Here is a 22,055-nt window from a genome sequence, read left to right on the forward strand (position 1 = left end):
TCCTATCCACAATAAAAAAAACGATATACGTCGTATTAAAACTCATTGAAGATACTGATTAGGCACAAATATCTTGTGAATTGTTGCCTGACATTACTCAGTACTAAACAGCACGGAATTGACCAGAAAAATATCATTAACACAAGAACACTATGCATCAGAATAGATTCAAGAATGATGATGAGGGGTCCAGCGTATTGGCTAGAACCTCTAGAGTTCTCCAAGGTAATATCTGGTGACCAATATTGTTCTCACTTTACATAAACGACCTGCTTTATTTGATCCCCAAAGATTCCTGCTATATGTATGCCGTGAATTTCCGATTGTATGACAACTGTTTCCTCGTATGCTGATTGCCTGACTGTGTAAACCATCTAAGATATTTGTTGTAATCGGTGTAACAAAAACAATTCACGGATACCTGGCAAAAGTGTTCTGGCATTCGATTGTCAGATATTCTAAAGATCTGAGAGGATTGCAGTGGAATCTCTCATAACTCGTTTTCCGAAAAACTGTGTTATGCGAAAGAATTGGTTCTAGGTTAAGAAAGGGGTAGTGTTTTAAATGAATCTAAAAAAAACGAAAATTACAACCTAACGGAACATCTCCAAGTGGCAACAGTAATGCATTAATTAATTCTTGGAGTCGAAATTCTCGCCTTCACGAGCAAGCAGATCAAGAATGCATCTAAGGACAAACTAATCAATACAAAACACACTAGTGCAACACACACTTCTTAGGGGGTGACACACTAAAGTCCATGTCATGCCCAGTTACACAGCCGAAGCCGAACAGAGTCTCCAATATTGATAAATAAGAAGGAAGGAAATGGAGCAATTAAACCACAGATACTACTTCGCTCACTAAACATGTAGATAAACTCTCAGTCCCGTTATCATATCTGAAAACAGTTATCTGGACGTGGAGTGGACGCGGCCACGGTCCTCCACGACTTTTTTTTCGATTTTTGTATGATTTCGTGAGTTTTGGACTGGCAGTAGGTGTTAACGTGTTACCACCCTTACACTTTTCCTATGCACTTGTGGTGGATTGCTTATAGCAATGTCTTAGTTGTAATCAAGTAGCCATTGGTTACAGCAACCGTGGTTACACTGAATATCGAATAAATGTAGTTAGTCTTAGTTCACTCTTAGAACGGTTTACATCGTCTTTTAATCGCTCCCACATTGGTGACCCCGACGTGATCTCCGGATTGTTATTAGTTCTCCTAATTTGAAAATTTGTGAACGAACATGTCTACCGAAAACGTTTCTAACGAAGAAACTTCCCCTGCTACTGCAGCCGTTTCGGTTAAACTTCCGGAATTCTGGAAGAACGATCCATCGTTGTGGTTTTCGCAAGCTGAAATTCAGTTTTTGTTGGCCGGCGTTCATAAGGATGAAACAAAATTTTATCATATTGTCGCCAAACTCGAACAATCCGTGCTTTGTCATATCGCCGATTATGTAAAACAGCCTCCTGCGACAGGAAAATATGAAGCCGTTAAGCAGCGCCTCATATCTCGATTCGAGCTCACGGAACAAGCCAAAATGGATCAGCTACTTGGATCGTACGATTTTGGAGACCTTCGTCCTACGCATCTTTTAACGAAGATGCAGGAACTTGCTGCCGGATTGAATGTGAATGATTCGTTGTTAAAAAGACTATTCCTGCAAAAACTTCCAGCTAATATACGTGCAATACTTAGCATCCACGATGGAAGTCTTTCGAAGCTAGCGGAGATGGCAGATAAAATGATAGAAATGGCTCCTCAAACATCAGTTATCCATGCTTCTGTGCAAAAAGAAACGACGGAAAATTTAGCAGAAGAAGTTGCTGCCATGAAAGTAGAGCTACGCCAAATGAAAGCACGGCAACCTGAGCGCGGTCGATTGCGTTCCACTTCTCAAAATCGTTCCAATGAAAACATCTGTTGGTATCATCGGAAGTATGGAAATCGAGCTACGCGATGTCGAAGCCCTTGCCAGTATCATCAGTCAAAAAACTAGATTTCCGCCCATCCGAAATCGGCGAGGTGGGCGGATTAAGAATCAGTCGCCGTCTGCAAATCTTCGACAAATCTTCTGGTATTCGGTTCTTAATCGACACGGGATCGGATGTATCGATAATACCTGCATCCAAGATAGAGAAGACTCGAGAACCATCGCCGTTTTTACTCCATGCAGCAAACGGAACGAAAATACGAACGTATGGGAGCAAGTTTGTTTCAGTGGATCTCGGACTACGCCGGAAGTTTTCGTGGAATTTTTTGCAAGCCGACGTTACTTCTGCAATTATTGGTGCCGATTTCCTCGCGCATTTTGGTCTTCTTGTAGATCTTGGAAACAGAAAACTTATTGATGGTGGTACGAAATTACACACTGTTTGCGGATTATCGAAATCTTCGGTTTACGGTGTAACAACTATAGCAAAAGATCATCCTTTTCGAGACTTGCTGGTCGAATTTCGAGAAATCACCGCCCCGCCGACAATGCGCACTGAGGTACGACATAATGTAACCCATCATATTCAAACCACTGGACCTCCAGTTGCTTCCAAACCTCGTAGAATGCCGCCAGACAAACTTCAAGCCGCTAAAAAAGAATTTGAGACCATGATGGAGCTCGGGATTTGTCGCCCTTCCAAAAGCAGTTGGGCAAGTCCACTTCATTGCGTACCGAAAAAGAATGGTCAATGGCGCTTTGTCGGAGATTACAGGAGTTTAAACCGGATAACTGTGCCAGATCGTTATCCTGTGCCACATATTCACGATTTGCTAAACAATTTCTTAGGTAAGAATTGTTTTACCACTCTAGATTTGGTACGAGCATATCATTTTGTTCCGGTCGAGGAAAGCGACGTTCCAAAGACTGCTGTAATCACTCCGTTCGGGCTCTTTGAATTTACCAAGATGCAATTTGGATTATGCAACGCGAGCCAGACATTTCAGCGCTTTATGCATCATGTCTTCGGTGATTTGGATTTTGTGGTGGTGTTTGTCGATGATATATGCATTGCATCGTCTAATGAGGAGGAACACCTATCGCACGTGCGAACTGTCTTTGAGCGTCTCAAATCAAACGGCTTGGTACTGAACTTGGACAAATGCAAGTTTGTCCAAAAAGAAGTCAACTTTTTGGGGTATCACATCAATGCATCTGGTATCAAACCTCAAGCTAATCGCGTTCAAGCCGTTGTTGATTACAGTCGTCCGATTACGGTGAAGGATCTTCGACGATTTTTGGCATTGCTGAATGGTTACAAACGCTTCATCCGGAATGCTGTCTCATTGCAACAACCATTGCAAGCACTCATTATTGGGAATCGAAAAAACGATACAAGAAAACTTCAGTGGACGATCGCAGCAGACGAAGCTTTCGTGAAATGCAAGGAAAGTTTAGCAAACGCAGCTTTATTGTCCTATCCTGACTCGTCAAAACGAATGGGACTGATGATTGATGCTTCGGATACAGCGGCAGGAGCTACTCTACAACAAAATGTCGCTGGCGCATGGCAACCGCTGGGGTTCTTCTCGCAGAAATTTTCCCCTTCACAGAAAAAGTATTCTGTCTTCGGTCGCGAGTTAACAGCCATGAAATTAGCGGTGCAGTATTTTCGACATCTAGTGGAAGGGAGAGAATTCACTATTTATACTGATCATCGTCCGCTCACGTATGCTCTGAATTCTAATTCAAATCATCTTCCTCATGAAGAACGATATTTGCAGTACATTTCGAGTTTTACAAAAGATATTCGGCACATTAGTGGCAAAGACAATTCTGCTGCAGACGCATTATCCAGAGTCAACACCATCTCAGCTCCTTCAACAGTGGATTTTGAATTATTATCGAAAGCGCAGCATGATGATCCAGAACTACAGAAGCTACTTGCTGATCGAACTACATCAATGAACTTGCAGTTAAGATCATCTGTTTCAACTAATCAATTGTTGTATTGTGATGTGTCGGATAATGTACATGTCAGACCGTATGTACCAGAGAAGTTACGGTTAGAAGTTCTTCGCAACATCCATTGCCTTTCTCATCCCGGTGTTCGAGCAACGAGAAAAATGGTTGCGCGAAGGTTTGTTTGGCCCTCAATGAATCGAGACGTCGCCCGCTTCGTCAGATCTTGTATTGATTGTCAACGATCGAAAATCCATCGGCATACATCTGCGGCGCTCAACGAATTCGAGCTTCCAAAAAGTCGTTTCCGCCATGTTCATATCGATTTGGTTGGACCACTTCCGACGTCGAACGGAAAGCGGTATTTATTAACGATGATCGACCGGTTTAGTCGTTGGCCGGAAGCAGTTCCTTTGCCAGATATACTAGCTGAAACAGTCGCTAAAGCATTTTGCGAATGTTGGATTTCTCGGTTTGGTGTTCCAGAAACAATCACGACCGATCAAGGACGACAATTTGAATCCGAATTGTTCACGGAATTGACGCGGCTTCTTGGGGCTCTCCGTATTCGTACTACAGCGTATCATCCCGAAGCTAACGGTCTTATCGAGCGTTTTCATCGAACGTTAAAAACTTCGCTCACTTGTGTCGATTCGAAACGTTGGTGCGATAAACTGCCGTTGGTCCTGCTCGGTTTGCGAACTGCTATCAGGGAAGATATCGATTGTTCTGTTGCCGAGATGACATACGGACAGCCACTGCGAATTCCTGGCGATTTTTTGGAACCCTCGAAGACGGAAATATGTCGCTCAGAGTTTGCCAAACTGCTTTGCCGGACCATGCAACAAATTGGACCAATCAGAAACTCGCATCATGACAAACGATCGGTATTTGTTCCGAAGGACTTGCAAAGTTGCAAAAGCGTTTTTGTTCGAATCGATTCAGTCAAGCGGCCTCTTACACACCCATACGAGGGACCTTTTCAAATAATCGAAAGGCATGAAAAGTATATGGACTTAAATATGAACGGTGAGAAACGAAGGATTTCGATTGATCGTATTAAACCAGCATATATTTGTGAAAAGGATTCGAATGAAGATAACGAAAGAACAAAAGTTACGCCATCCGGTCACCGTGTTCGGTTCTTGGCGTAACTGAGGGGGACTCTGTGGTGGATTGCTTATAGCAATGTCTTAGTTGTAATCAAGTAGCCATTGGTTACAGCAACCGTGGTTACACTGAATATCGAATAAATGTAGTTAGTCTTAGTTCACTCTTAGAACGGTTTACATCGTCTTTTAATCGCTCCCACACACTTATACACTGCCCCTGTTAGCAATAGGTTGATATTTAACGATTCTTGGCAATGAAAATCTAATCCGAATATCTTTGCCTGTACCAGGTCAAGAAAAATAAATCTCAAGGTTGATCGATCACGTGATAAACATGACCATCAAAAATTTCGGGATCAAAAAAAAAAATCGGGTCAAGAAAAAAAAATTCTCAAGGTTGATCGATCACGTGATAAACATGACCATCAAAAATTTCGGGATCAAAAATGAAATTGTTCGTTATGCGAGATTTTACTTGTTGAGAGGGGATTTAGATTTGCTCGTTATGCGAAAAACTTATAATAAGGAGTATTCATTATGAGGGGTTCCACCGTATTGACCTTTCTTGCAAGCTGTTTAGTTCAATTGTTCATAGAACTACGAGACTCATGTGATAATTATCCAAAGATATAATGTTCCGAACCTTTCTAAAGGCTTTAATATGTGTACTGTCTACATGTGAGCTAAACTGTGTGTTAAAGTATCCCAGCTTCGTATTGAGTATTAACACATTTAAAACCATACAACGCAATGCTTCGTCTTATCTCGATTTGGAACTCGCTTTTTGCTAATAGGACTTGTATCCCTTGGCTATGAGCACAAACTTGCACATTTTGTATTTGCTACAACATTAGTGATCGAAAAAGGGACTTTTAAACTAAACTAAACTAAAATAACTAAATGCTCCCACGTTCAATGTACACCATCTGTTTCATAATTGTTATCAAAAACACACACAAGGTGTGTTTGCTTCGTTAAGAAATGCGGTGCAACCCAGTATAACGAGTTGAACCCTTTAAGCAAAAAACTCGTTATTTCATTGCTATTATTATTGATCCATATAGTCGATTATTTAAGTCTCTTTTTGATATTTACCGTTTGTTCCAATGTTCTCGTGAACCAATGATGATTTACGTGATTTCCAATGGTCACGTGAGCAATAACAATGTGAAATGATATTTGATCGGTTTGTGTCTAGGGCAAGTTTGTTGCTGAGCTGGTATACATTTCTTGCCAGACTGTTTAATTTTTTTTCATCAAAATTAAAATCTAAAAATTCTTCAACACAAACTAACTTTTCTAAGATACAACAACGATACAACACCGATTGTTAGCCGATCGTTATCTTGATTTTTAATCTCCTTATGCGAGATTTTAATCATTAAGAGAGGTATTTGATGAGCTTTTAGATTTGCTCGTTATGCGAAAAATTCATTATAAGGAGTACTCGTTATGAGGAATTAAGCATATCCGATGAAAGAAGTAATCAAATCGTTTCCCGATTTGACCGTTCACGTAAACGAGTCGATTGAGGAGATGGCACAATTTTATCACAATCTTTAAAATCAGTCAGTTTCGATTGCTTCTCGTTTACCTGCTCTTGCACGTGTTCGGGCGCTTTGGCGAACGGTTTGTGTATGCCCTGGGTCATCAGCACGGTGTCGCTCTTCTTCGACGGTGTGGTCGTAACGGTCGGCTGAATCGAGGACACTGTAAAAGGAGGAGTCGCATTAATATCCTCGTTGAAAGGTGGAGCCCTCGTCGCTACTACATACGCGTATCCATGCCGTCCGGCTTCATGCTGATGCGGGCGGCCGCAACGTCCCGGCCGGCGAACCACTCCGCGGCGGTCAGCGTCGGCTGCCACAGCACCCGGGTCGGCGGGAACAGATCATCCTGGAACAGTTCGACCTTAAGGCGCGGCACGGTGAAGCTGAGCGGCTCGACCGTCCCGTTCGTGAGGCGGAGGGCCCGCGCAAACTCAACCGCCGCCACGTCGCACTGGTTCTTGGCGAGAAAGCTGAGGCCCTGGGTCAGATTGGTGCAGCGGTGGTGCGAAAGTGGGCAAATGAACGGCGCCTCGTCGGTAATTTCGAAGCAGTAGATCGTGCTGTCGCCCTTGCCGGTGGCGAACAGCGTCGAGCTGTCCTCGTCGTAGTACGGCATCAGGATGGCGGGTGACACGTCCAGCCCGACCATGCCCATCGGCGCGCTCAGATCGGTCACCTTGTACACGTAGATCTGCCGTTCGGAGACTCTGCGAACGGGAAAAGGGTTCAGTTTAATCGCGACGTTCCACCGGGGTCCTTCCCCGCATCAAACCTACTTGTCGAAGCCGGTCACCACGAGGTAGTCGCCCTCGAGCGCCCACAAGACGCGGGCCCCGCGCGTCCCGACCGGTCCGGTGCCCTCGCCGATCGGCTGGCTCGACTGGCGCGGCTCGTACACGCGGATGCGCCCGTCCTTTGACACGGTCGCACCGTACCGGCCGCACGGGCTCCACGAGAAGCAAAAGATCTGGTCGGTGTGACCGTACAGGGTGCACTTTTCCTCCATCGTGCCGAGATCCCACACCTTCATCACCATGTCGACGCTCGCGGTGAGCAGCACGTTCTGCGCGAGCGGGTGGAACCGTAGCGTGTAGAGCTTGTCGGCGTGAGCCACCAGCACCGCTTCCGGCTCGTTCGTGGGCTCGGTCAGCCCGCCGGCCGGGATGCGCCACAGCTTGACCGAGCCGTCGTCGCAGGCCACCGCCAGCCGGGACGCATCGAAAGGGTCCCACTGGAAGTCCATAATGTTCTGGATGTTGACCAGCGTCGGGATGACGCCGTCCGGCAGGCGCCCCGGATCGTTCAGCTCCAGCACCGCAATCTTGCCGCCGGCGCCCGCGATCGGCACCGCGACCCGCGCCGCATTTGCCGCAAAGCCGTCGCACTCGCCCGGTATCTGGCGGCTCAGGTTACGTATGTTCTCGATGTGCGTGCTCTTGTGTCCGGGCGTACCCTTCAGATGGCGGAACTTGGACACGCGCCCGAACACGGTCGAAGTGCGCTTGGACGCCACATTGTTGTTGTTGTTGTTAGCGGAGGCGTTGTTGCTGGACGCGACCGTCGACACGCCAGCCGTGCTGTTGCTGCGCTTCACTATGTCCGGCATGTTTTCCTTGGACAGGTCGCTGCGGTTGCGCAGAAAGTCGGTGGCCGGCGGCGGCGGCATCAGGTCGGTGTCGTCCGCGCACGATTTCTGCTCGCCGCGCACCTTCAGCGATTCGCGGCGGCTAAACAAAACCAGAAGAGAAAGGGGCGTCAGTGCGTCTGCGGGAGGCGTCCATTCGCGACCATGTGCTTACCGGAGCGGTGTCGGCGAGCTTGCCTTCTCCCCGTCCTGCACGCTCTGCGAGCGGCTCTCGAACATGCGCCGCCGTTCGGCGAGACTGGTGCGCTGGGCGCTCAGCCGCTCGAACTGGCCCTTTGCGTCGTCCGCGGTCGCATCGAACTGGTCGACCGACTCCGACGAAGCTTGACGTTCAAATATCTGCACCACACAGAAAAGAAGAATGGAAATTAGAGACATTTTTGGCTGGGCACTTTCGGTATCAGTTGGGTCAAAAGAAGACTTTAAAAGGGATCACAATGGGATACAATTTGTGGGTATTGCTGAAGAATTGGAACGCATTGTTTAACCTTTTCCTGTTCACCCGGCTGTTCAGCGCATGCAGGCAGTTCCATGTCCCAAGGAGGTGTGGTTAGCGGTGTTAGTTGTTTAGGGGAGAGCGTTAGAAAAGAACATAGAAACAATTGGTTGGTACGAATTAGTAAGCGCACTACAATCACAATTAATGTTAACGTTGTGGGGCAGCACCGGTCCAGAGATGGGAATTCTTGGCTCCTGCTACAGGTAAAGCGTACTGGTAACTTTTTTGGAAAGTATTATTTTGGTAGAATATGTGTCAAGTAACTCGGTATCAAAAAGTCAGTATCACTATCGAGGTGCCGAGAGGTGATTCTTTTCAGTTGAGTGGAATCAGCGTATATCAGCGGTCGGCCAACTTTTGAAGTAAAGGGCCAAATTTAATAAATGATCGAGAGCCGCGGGCCGAGCCCCAAATCTTAGAAACAAAATAATCAAATAATGTTATCAAATAATGCGAATGGTAATTTATTTAATTTGGGTTCATTTTTTGGTAATCTTTAATCTTTAATCTTTTGTAATATCAGTCAAGCAAAGGTCAAAATTGGTGGTTCCTATTATTGAAACTAGTTGTAAAAATTCATCAGTTAAGCATCGGAAACAGAGTGCGCAAAACAACAAAGCAAGAGTAATATTGCATCTTAATCACAAATATCACCATGTGCTTCTTGATGGCCTCCTCGTTTCACGCCGTAAACACTATTAGAGATCTTCTGGGGATGATAGAAAAGCCTTGATGACTGAAAAATCATCGAGACAAACGTGCATTAAGTAACTATCAAAATGCGTTACGAACAAGTAATGCTATGTCATGTAAATTGATAACTAATTTCGTGTGAAAACATAGTTTGACAATTGTTATTCTCGTAAAAAGCAACAATGTGGAATCGTCAAACTCGTAAAAATAACAGGGTTTTTTTAAATACCCCTGAAGAAATAAAAATGAAACCAACTGATTTGTGTGTAGTTAAGAAGAACTAACACAAGTAAAAACAATAATATCACGAGAAAATGCATGGAGCTATTTTCTCTATACCTAAAACTATGTATTACATGTATTGCGTTGGCGAAGGCCGAAAACTTTCTCTCTCTCTCTCGTCGCAAAGTCGCATGCATAACTTTAAACAAAATTTACTGCAACCAGACTTTAGTTTCTTCTCTATACAACATTTTGAATACAATTTCATTTACAGTCTTCCATTCCGAAAGTCTTATTGTCGTGTCTAAACAATGTAAATATAAAATATATATTATTGAGGACCTCACTTATTGGCCCATTTTTTTCATTTTACTACAATTAAAGTTGAAAGAGCACGACGGTATAAAATCTTTAGTAATTTATACAAGAAAAGTTGCCTCCCATCATTCAAAATCAGGCACATCCATTCGCCGGCCGGATTAAATGCCGCGGCGGGCCGCATTTGGCCCGCGGGCCGGACTTTGCCGACCGCTGGCGTAGATGAATGGCTTGGACGGGATTCAAAAGTTTTACGTAATTGACATTAATGAACTTTAAAAACTCTTCGCACAAAGCTGAGTTCGTTCCATGGATCGTCGAATCGCTTGCAAGATTCAAAGCACTCACTCACTCTTACACACAGTGCACATCTCTAGTCTGTATCATTGTTTGTCTGCAAGTCTGCAACTCGGCAATTGGGAAGGGATTCTCGGGTATTTAATATTTTCAATGCCGCTTAGAATCTTAGAATAGCTGATGTAACGTGCATCCTGAGCCAGTATGAGTTTCTATGTTAAATTACTAAAATATTTCCCACATAGGTTTTATGTAAAGTAAAATAATTGATTCTAGGGCCCAATGCTTTTAGGGGGGTCGCGTGGTACAGTCAACATCGCTCATCATCGCTTTGGGGTTACGTTTTACTCTGTGAACATCGCTGTAAATGTGACTCACTTAGTTAAATCGTTCGTAAGTTACGACCATTCTTCTAGTATTCATTCTAGATTATTTAGCTCTCCACGGCAACTAGCAACGTTATCTATATTAGCTTTACATGATTATTTGATAATGTCATTTAAGGATTTAGGTCATCGTACGTGTGTCACTTACTTTCGTGGTGACGATGGAGCCACATTTAAAATAGCGAGTGGTTTAGCCGTAACGACTGTATGTACTTTCCAATTAATTTACTCTTATTGCTCAATGTTAATAATACGATTACTACGTAAAGCCCCGTAAAGTGATCATGTTTACCTTCATTTCTATGACCAGAGTTGTCCAAAATTTATAATTTAAAGAATTAATTTCATGTATCCACTTAAAAAAAAAACTGTTTATACCCCATTACTTCTATAACCACCTACCCGGGTAGGTAATACATGCATTAAGGGGTTTTAGTTTCGGTTTAGTTGTTAATTTTATGAAGATATCTATAGCAATGCGTATTCTTGTATTCATGTATTCATTCTATTCCAAAAGATTTCTAGCTTGAAATATTCTTCTAAAGCCATATAGATTAAAATGCTTGATCCGATAATCAGCATGAACTGGCGGTCTATTAGTGTTAGTTGAACTATTTATTTTTCATTCAATTTATGTAGCTAAAAACCATTCTTCTTTAAGTTATGAAATAAAAAGAACCATTGATATTATAGATATATAAAAAAATTAAAACAAGGAAAATATTCAGCAATAAAAATGCTAATTTTTGTATAAAATGTACTCATACCTACACGGGTAGATGGTTATAGAAATAAAGGTGTGGTTTTTGTTATAAATACGAAGGTTAAAGTAAACGTGATTGTTTTTAGTGTACAGTAGGTGACCGCTAACTGGATGTGTTTTAACTGGAGTGCTTTTTAACTGGAGGTTCGCTAACTGGAGTGACTCTCAGTTAACGAACACTTAAACGTCAAAACATGAAACATCCGGAATCTCATGAAGAGAAATTTGTCGCAAATGTGCATTTTTCAAACAAATTTAGGGTCACTTGCCTACGTTTGCTATTATTTTTTGTTATTACACGAATTATTATACTTTATATCAACATAAATGAAAAAAAAAAGTTTGGTATGTTTATTCCAGACAACGCCAATCAAAACAATCAATCCATAGAAACGTCACTCCAGTTAGCGAACATTGTTCGTTAACTGGAGCTTGTTTACCTCTCAGTTAGCGGTCACCTACTGTATCATGAAATACAAAATACTTATCAAAAGATAAGGGTACCAATTGAAAAGGAATTTTATCTTTCAAATAATTTGCTTCATTTTTTACAATAACTAAAAGCATATTTTTCACATATCCTCGTTATCCATAAAATTGATCAGATAGAGCAAAAAACAATATAACATTTTACGTAATTCGATAAACATATTTAGTTAGAGGAATGAGCCATTCTTTTTTTCGTGCGAAACGCCACATTATGATAAAATTATTTTTTTAAACCCTAAAAATATCACGGTCACTTTCACTCGATCACAATATAGACCTTCAGGAGTTACTTTTTTCTAGTTAATTGTAGCGACAGTTTCGTTTGTTTTCCGTGGCTACATAAATTCCCATCTCTAGTGTATCGTGTCCGGGTTGACGACTGACGTGCTTACCTTGCGCAGCTCGGCATGCGGTATGGTGCGCGTCTCGACGTCGCACTGGTCCATCGGTTCGGCCGGCTCGGGTTTTCCCGGCTCGGTTGGACTGTCGTCCTTCGGCTCGTCCGGTTCGGGCGACACGGTCAAGGTGTTGCCGTTCTTTTCAGCCGGCGCGCTGCTGTCGCCGACCGTCGGGCCGGGCAGAGCGGCAGATTCCTTTTCGCTTCCCGGTTCTGCACCCGGTACGGCTGGCACGTTAAACACCTTCTCGAACGAGAAGTCCCCGGACGAACCGGTGCTACAGAACGGTTTCGGTCCAAGGCGTGGCTGCACGATAGAAAAAAAAGAAGAAGAAAAAGAAGCAAATAATTAACTACCGAAGCGATAGGAATTACTCTTCATTTCGTTTTTTAGCAAAACATCTAAACACCCGATCGTTAATAGAAAAGAAACAAATACGACAGAGCATGCAAAAGGAAATAAAAATAAAGTATTAAAAAATTAAAGAAAAGGAAACGATAAAAAATAAATATATAAATGGTATAATAAATAGTAAAATAAGTTAGTAAATGCTACACACATGACCGCCTAATATTAATATTACCATCAGCAAAACAAGTAAACAAATTAAAAAAAAAAAAAACAAAAAAGGCACAACTATGGTACATCATCAAGCGACAAAAACACGCGTGAAAGACTCGACAAAGGCACGCAGGTTGTTAACCTTGTATCCGCTGGTGGTGCGCGGTCGGGCAACTGGGCGCGGCACGTTGGTCGCTCCCGCCGGTGCGGCCACCGGCCCGGGCGGGCTCACGTCCTCCCCGCTGCCAACCGAACCGGCCGTCCCGGCCAGCTGCTCCGAGACGGAGTTGTTGCGCGAGGTCCTCGGCAGTGGCTTGGGCGGCGTCGTTTCGCCCGCCACCCGCCCCCCATCCGTTTCCGAGTCGAACGAAGAGCAGGACGTTTCGCGCTGCTGCTGCTGCGGATGATGGTGCGGATGATGATTGCCGTTGCCATTGTTCTCGACCGTCAGCGGTGTACCATTGCCCTCCTCGTCCCGCTCCTTGTGCACCGCCGATATCTCCTTGAAGCGCTGCTCAAGCTCACACTTTTCCGTGTGCGACTGCTGCTCCATGTGCTTGATCTTTTCCTTGATCGGCACGAACGTCGGCTTCACGTACGGTTCGCGCTCGATCTTCGCCGCGGTCGAGATGTTGTTCGGCGACTGGGCGCTGCGCATCTTGTTCGCGATATTGTTCACCACCTCCGTCAGTGGCCCGCGGAGGACCTTTTTTATTATTTATTTAGTTTTCCGGTTTTTAGGTTTTTTAATGCGTTTTTTACGAAGCGAATGGTTAGCGCGGGTGGAGATAGAGATGGATATGTGTGTGGTTTTGTTTTGGTATTTGGTACAGAAGACAGAAGCCCCCAAGCAAAGTTAGATTGAGGAATGAGAGCAATGGAGTGAGAGAAAGAGGAGAGAGAAAGAGAAAGAGAATTGGGTACATATATTTAGTGGGTATGGTAACAATGGAGTTATGAGACGGAAGGATTATGTCCAGCTAAATGCGGCTCTTATCATGGCGCAAATTTTGCCGCGCCACTGCACTAGATACATCGAACAAAGGTTACGATTCATCCATCGACTGCGTGGTACGGGCCCACGCTCCATGCAGAATGTACAGGCACATTAGTAAGCTAACCCGACTATGCTAGACAAAAGTTTGGAAAGGGGGGTGGGAAAACATAGGTAGAAAAGGATGAAGATGACGAAGAAAAAACCTACAATGATTGGTGCATCGCCATGTTCCCGTTTCGCTGGATCGAGGCTAATCTTCGGCACGGGTGTGTTGGCACCGTTGAGCCACTGTGTGGCAGTCATTTCACTCTTGTAGCCGTTCGTGTCCGGGTAGAGATCGTTGTGAAAGTCTCGATACGTCTAGAAAGGAAAAACAGTAGCCGTTTATACCAAACGTTTGCCAAATTGCCCGAATGCTTCCAATGCCCCACGCAATGCCCGCTTACCTTTCGCGGCACCTGGTACATGATCGGGATGACCGAGTTGGACGTGAGCTGCATGATGCGGTTCACCTCGCCCTCCATCACCTTGAGCGCTCGCTTCGGCACCAGACAGGCGCCCTTGGTCTGTTCGCCCGAGTGCCGGATGCCCTCGATCAGGTACGGGTCCTTGTCCGTCACCTCGAGATAGTTGATCGTCGTGTCACCCTTGCCGGACAGGAACAGCATGTTCGTGTCGGGATCGTACAGCGGCATCAGGATGCCGGTCGAGCAGTCGAGCTCGAGCGTTTTCTCCGGCACCGAGAAGTTGCGCAGGTCGCGTATGATGACCTGGCGGAGTCGGGCCGCATCGAAGCCGGTGCTGAGGATGCGGTTCTGCTCGCCGAGCCAGACCACGCGCGAGTCCTTGATGCTCTGGTGGCTTTCGGCGGCGAGCGTGATCGGGGCGCTGGCGCGCGGGTCCAGCACGCGAACCATCTTGTCCTTGCAGCTGGTTACGCACAGCCGGCCGTCCTGCTTCCAGCTAAGCGACTGGATCACCTCCGGATGTTCGTTGTTCGCTGCAATCAATGCGAAACGTTGATGATAAATGTAAAGTAATTTCTGGTCACACTCTTCATTCAGGGTGGCTGAGCATTCTGTATCGTGGAATAATCAAACAAAAAGTACTTACAGAACGCTTCCTGCTGAGTGGTCAGATCCCACAGGCTGACCCAGCCGACCGCGGTCGCATACAGCAGACAGTCGGCGGTCGGATGGAAGCCGACCGTTTCGACGCGCCGCTGCTTGGTCGTGAACGTGCACTCGGGCGTCGAGAGCGACTGCTCCAGACCCTTCTCCGGGATGTGCCACACCTTCACCAGGCAGTCCTGTGAGCCAGTCGCGAGCAGCCCGTCGTGAAACGGCGAAAAGTCGAGATATGTCACCGTGTCCGAGTGGGCGTGCAGCAGCGGCATCGTCTTGCTCTTGCGCCCGCAGTCGTCGATCGGCAGCACGGCCAGGCTCGACCCGGCATGCTCCCAGTTGAACGCGATGAAGGCGGCCGACGCGGCAATGTTATTGCCGTACGTTTGATATGACCCGACGAAGATGTCCCGTATGCACGCCTCCGGCTTCGGCACGATCGGGGCCGCATTCTTGTACTTGGACGCCTTGAACCGCCACGCCATCGTGATCGCGCACTGGTTTAGCCTGAAAAGCAGGAATAGCGGTTAGGATTCTGGCCAGGGGATACGGTGCGTCTTGAGTTGTGATGGGCAAAGTAGGCAAACATCCGGAGTCGATTCCGACCCGACTTCAAAAATTTCGTAACTGACTTCGGAAGATAGGTCCTCCCAGCATTATCCAGAGTCGTCCAGAGTTGTTCGGAGTTGCCCCAAGTCACCCGGAGTCGAATTCGGAGATGACTGGAGTCGGCCGGAGTCGAAGTTGGCTTCGAAACAAAGGCCTGTATACGAAGTGCATGCAACTCCGGACGGCTTCGATTCCGGACGACTCCGAAAGACTCCAGATAACTCTGGACGACCCCATACGACTTCAGACAACTAAAGACGACTGCGGATGATTACAGACATCTCCAAACCATGCAACTACAACTGTAGTTGCATGGATCGGACGACTCCAAATGACTCCGATCCATGCAACTACAACTCGGGATGATTCCAACTTCGAGCGGAATTAGTGGTTCCCATTTTGCCCGAGTAAGAATCAAACTAACAATATTCGGAATTGGATCGGAGTCGTGAGTGCGCTCCAAAGAGCATATCACAAGTCTTGAGCTAGTGGATAAGTAGCTAAGTGCTGTAAATTTCCTATTTTGATACTTTGGGACTAACGGCTCACAGTGAGTTGCAAAAGAAGGCAGAATCGATGTCAGTATTTAGTCGCCAAACAGGATACGCTTGATTTTGTTTAGACTTGAGCCTCAAAAAGAATGAGTCAAAACATTCGAACTCCTTCCAAACGCAATTCTTCCACTCGGAACTCACTAAAAGGAGTGATTATACTTCGCTCCAATGCCCGTAATTTCCGGGAATCTTCATCACGGGTTTGTAACACTTTCCTAGAAACAGGAAGATTGCACTTGTGCGATACGAGAGGTATGTTCCTATCGTTCCTCACCTTCCTCTTCTTTCTGGTCACACCCTTCATTCAGGGTGGCTGTATCGCGGAATAACGCTACCGTTTGCATCCGGTGAAGATAAGCTAGCGAAGAGTTTGCACAACAAAAAACCTGCGTGAAGGAGTGTGACACATCGATCAGCAATTGCAAAACCTACCTAGAGTGTAATGAATTGGTGTCGGTTTTGAGCCGCCGTGCAGGATTAACGACTGAAGAGTTAGCCAAAACATTCAAACTTCTCCCGTGGCACGCTTTCTCTGCGCTTTAATACGCCAAATACTTTGCTCTAATGCCCTAGTGCAAATGGCCGGGAGTCTCAAGCATCGGTTTGAAATGTTCGAACCTAGACAGAGGAAGATTGCACTTGTGCGATACGAGTGGTATTTTCCTCCCGATTCTCATCCCCCTCCATCGTCCCTTCCTCTCACATCCCCTTCACATTCCGGGTTGCAGTCCGCAATCCGTATCGCGGAACAAATGCTACCGTTGCATCCGGCGGGGACAAGATAGGGGCGAGTCTTCAACGCAGAAACAGCACCCCACTAGGCGTTGAGCCGACCAAGACGGTGTGTTTTATGCGACAGGAAGAGACGAACCAAAAAACAGAACAAAAAAAAAAAAAACAAAGCAAAAATACACACAGACGCGCACATAGACGCGGGATTGCGGGAAGACGCGTGTGCGTGCAGTCAAACTTGCGTGTACATGTGTGACAACCATCGGGTAAGAAGTTCCAACGCCCGCCCGCAAAAAGGGATGGAACGGGTCGTGCGGGACCCTTTTCCTTCGTGGGAGGGGAGAGTGGGGTGGTGCGTGCGGTTCGCTTTTCGCCCCGTGAGCAGAGGCGCGTGCGCTTTCCGTTAGACATATGCAAAACTCCCATCCAGGGGAGGGTGTTAGAAGCGGCGAAGGGGAGACGGAGGGGGAAAGGGAGCTTGTGGAGGGATATTGCTGGCGGAATACTGGAAGAGATATCAAACACGTATGCACACAAACACACATTTCCGCCTCGCTACTTATCGGACGCTCTTTTTCTCTCTCTCTCGCTCTCCCGCTCTCAGATATTTTGAGTTCTTCCCGTATTGTTTTTGTGGTTCGCCCGTCCGGCCCACCTACAACGGGTGGTTATATGTAAGCATGGGTGGTGTACGGGCAGGAAGGCAAAAGCTATGCGCGCGATATCAAATCAACCGAGACCGGATCGAAGGGATAGGGGATCGTGCAACAAAGAAAGAGAGATAGAGAAAAAGAAACCCGAGCATGAGCGGAAGTATGTGTGTGTGCGCGCGCACGCGAGGGAGAGAGAGAGAGAGAGAGAGAGAGAGAGAGAGAGAGAGAGAGAGAGATAGAGAGAGAGGGAGATAGAGAGAGAGAGAGAAAGAAAGACAAGAGAGGAACCTTTACGAGTTTTGTGCACAAAGGAATACACATTTGAAGATAGTGTGACAGTTTGGGCTGTTGTTTGTTGCGAATAAAAAGAGAAATAAAGATACACTACACCATTTCTTACGGTTCGTAGGGAAAATCAAATGCTTTTTTTACCAGTTTGCACGTCGGATCGTACTGATGAAAAATTTTGAACAAATTATGGAATGACTTCGGTGGGCTTTTCTCACACTTTATCGTTCGGCTTCGGCCGACAAGTGCTACCATGACTCCCGTTTTATTCTTATTCTTCTCTTTTCTCTCTCTCTCTCTTTCTCTCTCTTTCTCTTTCTCTCTCTCCCTCTAGCTCACCCTCTATCGCTCCTTTCGTTTTCACTCACACTACGTCTTGGAAACAGGCCCAGGACACAAATGTGCCTTTAATGGCTAATTCATTCATTTGCGATGGTTTTTAAAATACATCAAGCGTCGTATTGTATCAAGCGTATCACGCTCGGCCAATAAACACCCCTCTCCCTCTCCTTTCTCTCTGTTTTACCCCTCTTCTCCGCCCCGCTACATCACCGCGGGCCCAATAGAAATAATGGCCAGAGAGAGGAGCAGAGAATTTGTTTTCATTTTTCACCTTCATCCCACGAACCAGGCAATGGGAGGGAGAGAGGAGGGGCAGCACACAACAAAAAAAAAAACAGAAAGCAAAAAGCATGCAACCACGCCGCCGAAAAACTGCCGGCTGCCGGCCGCAAGGGCGGAACCCCTTTTTTTGCGCGTGCCGTGTTTTCTTCGCCTGCTGTCTTTACCTACCCTTCCTCTTGGCGCACACACATACATACACGGCCGATAGGGGTGGATGCTTTTTAAAGGGAAGAAAAACGGACCACCCCATGAAAGGTGGAGGGTGGGAGGGTGTGATTGGACGGGACGAGAATTTCTGCAAGCAAAAGTGCATCGAAGTAGATTTTTTGTTTTTTTTTTTTTTTTTTTTTTTGTTGGGTCCATATGTGAGCATGTTCTAGGAGGCGGAGAAGTAGGCTAGTTTCTAGGCAAGTTGAAATAAAGGCACGGCGAAAACTTTGGTTCTATGTGTGTGAGTTTTTTTTTGTGTTTTATTGCTGTTGCCGCATGATTTGGTTTGCACTGCACCGTGAAGGGAAATGGGGCGAGGGGTGGCGAACCAAAAAACCAAAAACCGAGGCAAACTAGATGGAAGAAGCTTTGCGCTGTGCCTTCGCCTTCCACCTCCTCCAAAGGCACACATGTGCACTTTATCTTTTAAAACCATTGCCCCAAAACTGCATTACCCGTTTTGTCCTTCCGGTCGGGCGCCCTTGTGCCCGCAAAAGGGACGGGATTTTTTTTTTTTGGGGCGTGTATGCTACAGTTATTGGGGAAGCAAAACGAAAGAAGAAAAAGGACAGCACGCACACAGATGCAGAGGCGACCGGGACGAGGTGAAACAATAGTTCCTTTGCCGGCGTGCGCTCGCGGACGCTCTTTGTCCCTTACCTTTGCTTTGCTAGAAGGTATCCGGAAGGTGTGTGTGTGTGTGTGCGTTAAAATGGTGACTTTTCGCCTTGAGCTTGAGCGTTTGCCGGCCGCTTCGGGATGTCTTGTATTTTGTTGTTGTTGTTGCTGTTGCTTTGGGTTGCTACTGCTTGATTGCTGCTGATTGCTGGCTCGGGTCGCTTACGGTTGTGCGTACCTTACATACACATATACACACAAGCACAAGGAAACACACGCACTAGTAGGGCCGCAAATTATTTCCGTTCCGTTCCGCTTCCGTCACTGTCACTTTGTCCTTGCAGTCCCGGCTAAAAACGGCACGGGAAGTCGGCGGTCACCGGCGTCGGTGGGCCACAGGGCGCGAGATAATATACCCGAAAGTGTACACACACTTACACACATACACACGGGCGCGTACGCACGCACCGATAATGCACCGATTGCAGCGCGATGCACCGGGGGGTGTTTTAATTTTTTAAACAAACCGAACCGAAATGAAACAAATGAAATAGATAGAGCGCCCGTTTCCGTGCACGGTAAAAAAGGACCGGAGCAAAAGAAAAAACAAAACTCAAACGAAGATGTAACAAATATTCGCAATCGCCGCACACTACACACTACGCACACACAAACTACCGAGCGGACAGCAAAATGCAATTCACGGGCGTGTTCGCTTGCGATTGATTCGGGTTGCGCTCGTACTGCTGCTGCTGCTGCTGATGCTGATTCGATTCCTGTGCTATGTTGCTACCTGGCTGCTGCAGACGATCGAACGAGACCTCCATCCGCGACCACTTCTGTTTCGTTAATGCTGCACGTCTGCCCTTTTGCGCGATGCTCGGGCGGCTCTCGCTGGAAAACCATGATGATGCCGCCCGGCCCGGCCCTGCCCGGTCCTGCCCTGCCCTTGCCCCGCCGAAGATGTTGCTGTGTATGTGTGCGTGTGTATATGCGTGTGTGTGTGTGTAAGCGCGCGTGTGTGTGTAGAGTGTATTCGCCCTACCGTACGAAGACGCCGCGTCTGCGCCTGCGTCTGTGTTGGTGAGACGGTTGGCAAGGCGGATGCTTGCTACTGGAGCGCGCACCAACACACACACACACACACACACACACACACACACACACACACACACACACACACACACACACACACACACACACACACACAGATAAATGCAAAAAAACACACACACACATAAAAATGTATTGTTACATTTGTCTATTGCTTGTAATTTAATTGTAAAAAAATGTGTACAATAATAATAATTAAATTTACTAACTTCACATTTGCCGTCAGATTGTACGGCAAATTGCTAGAGTAAAACCGTCGTAGGCGGACCGTATGGTATCTCGGCCGCTGCACTGCCCACGGGGGTTTGTGTCCCGGGAAAGCCGATAGATGGCGCTGCCCGGCAAAACGTTTCGTAGCCGTCGCGGGCGGCAAGCAATTTGGTTATCTGGTTTTTTCTGTTAGGTAGTTTTCCTAGAAACCTGATCACTGATTCTAAAGAATCGCAAAAATCGCTAGAATTTTGATCCACGTAAAGCTCTAGCTTATCAATGCGAGGGACATGGAACAAGTGAAAACGAAACGCTCAAATAGGTAATTAAATTTCTACCGGACGGGGAGAAATGAGTTACATTAAACTCTGTAAGCAGTGCTGCAAAATGTCATGAGTATCACGAGATTTTCACCAACGAAAACAATGAACATATCCGTGGTAGCTTGATGCTCATTGCTGATAGTCAATAAAAGTGCGCCATGACATGCTGAACACGACATGTGAATTCTTGAGTCCAACGCGATACTCTGACTGACAAGCTTAGCTTTATGCCGGCGCAAGCATAATCATGATTTTTTTCTGGCTGTGAACAGTGCTGCCAAATGCCACTGTTTCAATCATCAACACTCATGACTGAAATGAAGCTCAAATCAGATCACGTACACAACTGAGATGATCAGTCACTATACTCAAACAGTTGTAAAATCAATCACATGCTTGGTGACATTTAGTTTAGCACCCAACTTTTGATCACTCACTTGGTCACGACATTGTTGTCAGCGATAATCGCGACATTCTTGGAATATACTTGGCGCGTAGGCTCTAGCAACAAAATGAGCATGCTTTCTCTCTCTATCTGTTTTGATTATCTGTCGGGTCAAACAGAGCGAGAAAACATGCTCATTTTGATTCTTGGAACCACTCGCACGCAATGCATATCTCCCGTGACCATCGCGATGATCACCGACTGCAAATGTCGCGACCAAGTGATTGAACACGAGTTGGTTGCACATAATGTCACCAAGCATGCGATGGTCGCACCAACTGTTTGAGGCTCGCCTTTGATCTTCGCAGTAGAGCTTGTGACGCTGAGATGATTTTGTTTCAGCCAGAATTTGTCATGACTATGTAAGTGACATTTTGCAAAATTGATCGCAGCAAAAAAAAAGTCGTAATATAGTGACTGACCAAGTGATGGTCGCAAACATGTCATGAGCATGTATTAGTCACACCAATCGTTCTGAGTATCACCTCTGATTGTCACAATTGAGTACGTGACGCTGATATGGATTTTGTTTCAGTCAGATTTTTTTAAGACATTGATATTGACATTTTGCAGCACTGTCTGTAAGTGCATTTATTGCCATTGGTACGTTATTTCTCATGAAGCATTTTCGTGCCAATATCGAGAAATTATAAACGAGGTTATTAATAGCTTTAAAGTTAAAATTTAAAACCAGCACTTTCCGGTGGCGAGTTTAAT

The 22,055-nt window shown here is 45.9% G+C and overlaps 1 protein-coding gene across 4 annotated transcripts in view; it reads right to left on the bottom strand.

Annotated features, from left to right (window-relative positions):
• The window catches only part of LOC120950252 (coronin-7), a 24,319-nt gene extending 4,109 nt beyond the window's left edge, over positions 1-20,210 (bottom strand). Inside the window, exons 1-11 of one of the 4 annotated variants that reach the window (XM_040368148.2) lie at positions 19,290-20,210; positions 14,949-15,466; positions 14,282-14,835; positions 14,043-14,195; positions 12,981-13,544; positions 12,272-12,583; positions 8,701-8,718; positions 8,367-8,551; positions 7,344-8,294; positions 6,793-7,274; positions 6,612-6,727 (exon numbers count right to left, since the gene is read on the bottom strand). In XM_040368148.2, coding sequence (XP_040224082.2) covers positions 6,612-6,727; positions 6,793-7,274; positions 7,344-8,294; positions 8,367-8,551; positions 8,701-8,718; positions 12,272-12,583; positions 12,981-13,544; positions 14,043-14,195; positions 14,282-14,835; positions 14,949-15,444 — 3,831 coding nt within the window. In that variant the 5' untranslated portion in view covers positions 15,445-15,466; positions 19,290-20,210. Of the gene's footprint in view, positions 1-6,611; positions 6,728-6,792; positions 7,275-7,343; positions 8,295-8,366; positions 8,552-8,700; positions 8,719-12,271; positions 12,584-12,980; positions 13,545-14,042; positions 14,196-14,281; positions 14,836-14,948; positions 15,467-16,554; positions 19,258-19,289 lie in introns of those variants that run through there. The other 3 variants (XM_040368157.2, XM_040368164.2, XM_040368171.2) reach the window with 3 other exon arrangements.
• Positions 20,211-22,055: the final 1,845 nt, after the last annotated feature.

Source organism: Anopheles coluzzii, chromosome X (genome assembly GCF_943734685.1).
Source record: "Anopheles coluzzii chromosome X, AcolN3, whole genome shotgun sequence".
Lineage (NCBI taxonomy): Eukaryota > Metazoa > Arthropoda > Insecta > Diptera > Culicidae > Anopheles > Anopheles coluzzii.